At 44.1% G+C, this 2,392-nt stretch overlaps 1 protein-coding gene across 1 annotated transcript in view; it reads left to right on the top strand.

Moving 5' to 3' along the window:
- The window catches only part of ncoa4 (nuclear receptor coactivator 4), an 8,039-nt gene extending 7,111 nt beyond the window's left edge, over positions 1–928 (top strand). The window contains exons 10-11 of the mRNA XM_068741248.1: positions 65–157; positions 241–928. Of these exons, the coding sequence (XP_068597349.1) occupies positions 65–157; positions 241–246 (99 nt within the window). The 3' untranslated portion in view covers positions 247–928. The remainder of the gene's footprint in view (positions 1–64; positions 158–240) is intronic.
- The last annotated feature ends 1,464 nt before the right edge of the window (positions 929–2,392 follow it).

Below are 2,392 nucleotides of genomic sequence, written 5' to 3' on the forward strand. Positions count from 1 at the left end.
CAGACCAGTATCATGACGGTTCTGGTCCCGTTTCCTGACTGTGCTTCCGGGCTTCTGCCTGTAGGAGCGCTTGGCGTTCCCGACCGTCTGTGACTTGTTCTCCTGTATGAAAGTGGGCGGAGACAAAGGAAGATGGCTGCACAAGGCTCCTGAGCAGGTGACTTGACTCTGCAACAAACGAGTGTTACCTGAGGACAGGTGACGTCAGCAAGCTTATCATGATCTTCCCTTTCCTTCCAGATGTGATGATGATGAAGAGGAGATGAAGGGTGTCACTGAATTGCTGATCAATGCACTTGATCACATCTATCTATTGCCGCTTCCTTCCTGCGACGCAAGGCTGAACTGCTGCTCTCCTCCAATCAGGATCAGAGGCTCACCTGGAGCCGTTGTCATGACGACCTTATTTTAAATTCTCTTTAATTCATTTCTCTGACTGTTCAGTTCTGTGACTTCTGATTGGATCAAATGGAACAGAAAAAGACCAATCGCATTCATTTATGCATTGGTGCTTGTCTTTGTTGCCAAACAACAGATCCCAGAATGCTTGTCATTCGATCCTGGCAGGAGGGGAGGAGCCTATATATATATAGTGGGTGGAGCTACAGTTATAAACCAGCCTTTATTTTAATGGAGCTTATTTTAACAAGGCTGTCAATCAACCTGCATTTTATTTGAAACTTTACTCCTGTGTGGCTGCGATTCCACGTAAATCTATTTCCTGTCCTGACTGCTGGCTGCTTACATCACTTCCTGCCAGCATTGATCAGTTTGAGGGGGGGGGGGGGGCTGTTTTATTCCCTGCAATGGGCAGCTCGGACATCGAGCTTTGATTGGCTCGTGCGTCGCCCTCCGCCTGGAAGGCTACGCTCACGGCTGTGATGTCATCACTCTGTTCCTTCCATTAATAAAACGTTATGACATCATTCTTCAGTTACAGTTACTCGTTGTACTTCGGTATGTTTTTGTTTGAGTAAAATAGAATCATTTCTTCAACCTCAAGGAAACGACCGTAGAACCCAGAGGGGAAGTACGGCGTGCTTTTGGTCTCATTACTTCCTGATACGATGCCAGTGGCTGCAGCAAGAAAACTATTGATCCACCGATCGGTTTCATTGAAAGACGTGTTAAAGGGACTTACAAATGAAGACGTACACAGATAAACAGCTGACGAGGACACGCCCTCCATCAGGAGGACGCTGATAGGGGGCGGTGACGTCACTGGGTCGGGTCAGTTTAAATGCGTTAATTACAGAGGGGCCTCCCAGGCCCGATTCCAGGGACCTGATCTCTGATAAGCTGCTGATTGATCAAAACATTGACCAACACTTCGCTCTTTCTCCATCGGCGTCAGTTCGGACAATAAATCGATCAGTTTGTGTTCAGAGACGTCAGGAACGACAGCGCTAGGGATCAGCTGACACGCGCACACGCGCGCACACACACACACACACACACTCAAGATCTATTTCTAACAGTAATTCATTCCTCACCTTCTAGTTGAACAGAAAACAGAAGTTTGATTTTCATTCTGTTCAAATTGTGTTGATAAATGTTGAGTATTTCACTGCAGTCGCTCAGCTTAACGCTGAAGGGAGGCCAGACAGCGCCCCCTGCCGGTACATAACTGTGCAGCTGACGTCACGTTAAAGCTTGAAGGCGGAAAGATGTGAAATAAAGCCGATAAATGGGTGCTTTTTAAGGGCCAGCGAATGTTTTATAAATGTGATACACTTAACAGTTTAAATTAATTATTGTTGAATAATCCAGGTATCAGATTACAGTCTGATTACAGCACCAGGTTGTCTGATTTTATTATTTACTGGTATTACCTAGTAATTCATTTTATTTTGATGTCTATAGGCATCGATATTCGGTCATTAAACAAAATAAACTTCCTTCTCAGAGTAGTTGTTTACTGCACATTACACAATCTCAATTAAAAAGCGAAAGTGTAAAGTTAGATATTAAAGAACTAGAATATCCTGCTGTAGCCTGCATAATATATATAAAATCTTATCACCAGTATTTTTGCCCAGTACCAGAATTTATTGTAAATATAATTTTTACATGTGCTGTAATACTGGATTAGAGTTTTTCTTCCCAATAATATTATCCACAGTGTCATATTCAGCTCGCTTTTCTGGTCATGCTAGCTTTTTAATTTTCTGATTTGTCCCAGAAATAAGTGAACTATGGACTTTGTGAATGACGTTAGCCATATGTGCTGCTGTTTACTGTCACTCCAACACTTAGTAATGTCGCCACGGCGCGCACGTCGGTGGGCGTGGCCACAGGTAGGACTGGCCATCCCAGAGTTCGGTGGATAATTCACTCAGATAGAAACCTGTTTAAAAACACATCCCGTTATTCCCAGCCGACCTGTGACGTA

This window comes from Brachionichthys hirsutus, chromosome 7 (assembly GCF_040956055.1).
Source record: "Brachionichthys hirsutus isolate HB-005 chromosome 7, CSIRO-AGI_Bhir_v1, whole genome shotgun sequence".
NCBI lineage: Eukaryota > Metazoa > Chordata > Actinopteri > Lophiiformes > Brachionichthyidae > Brachionichthys > Brachionichthys hirsutus.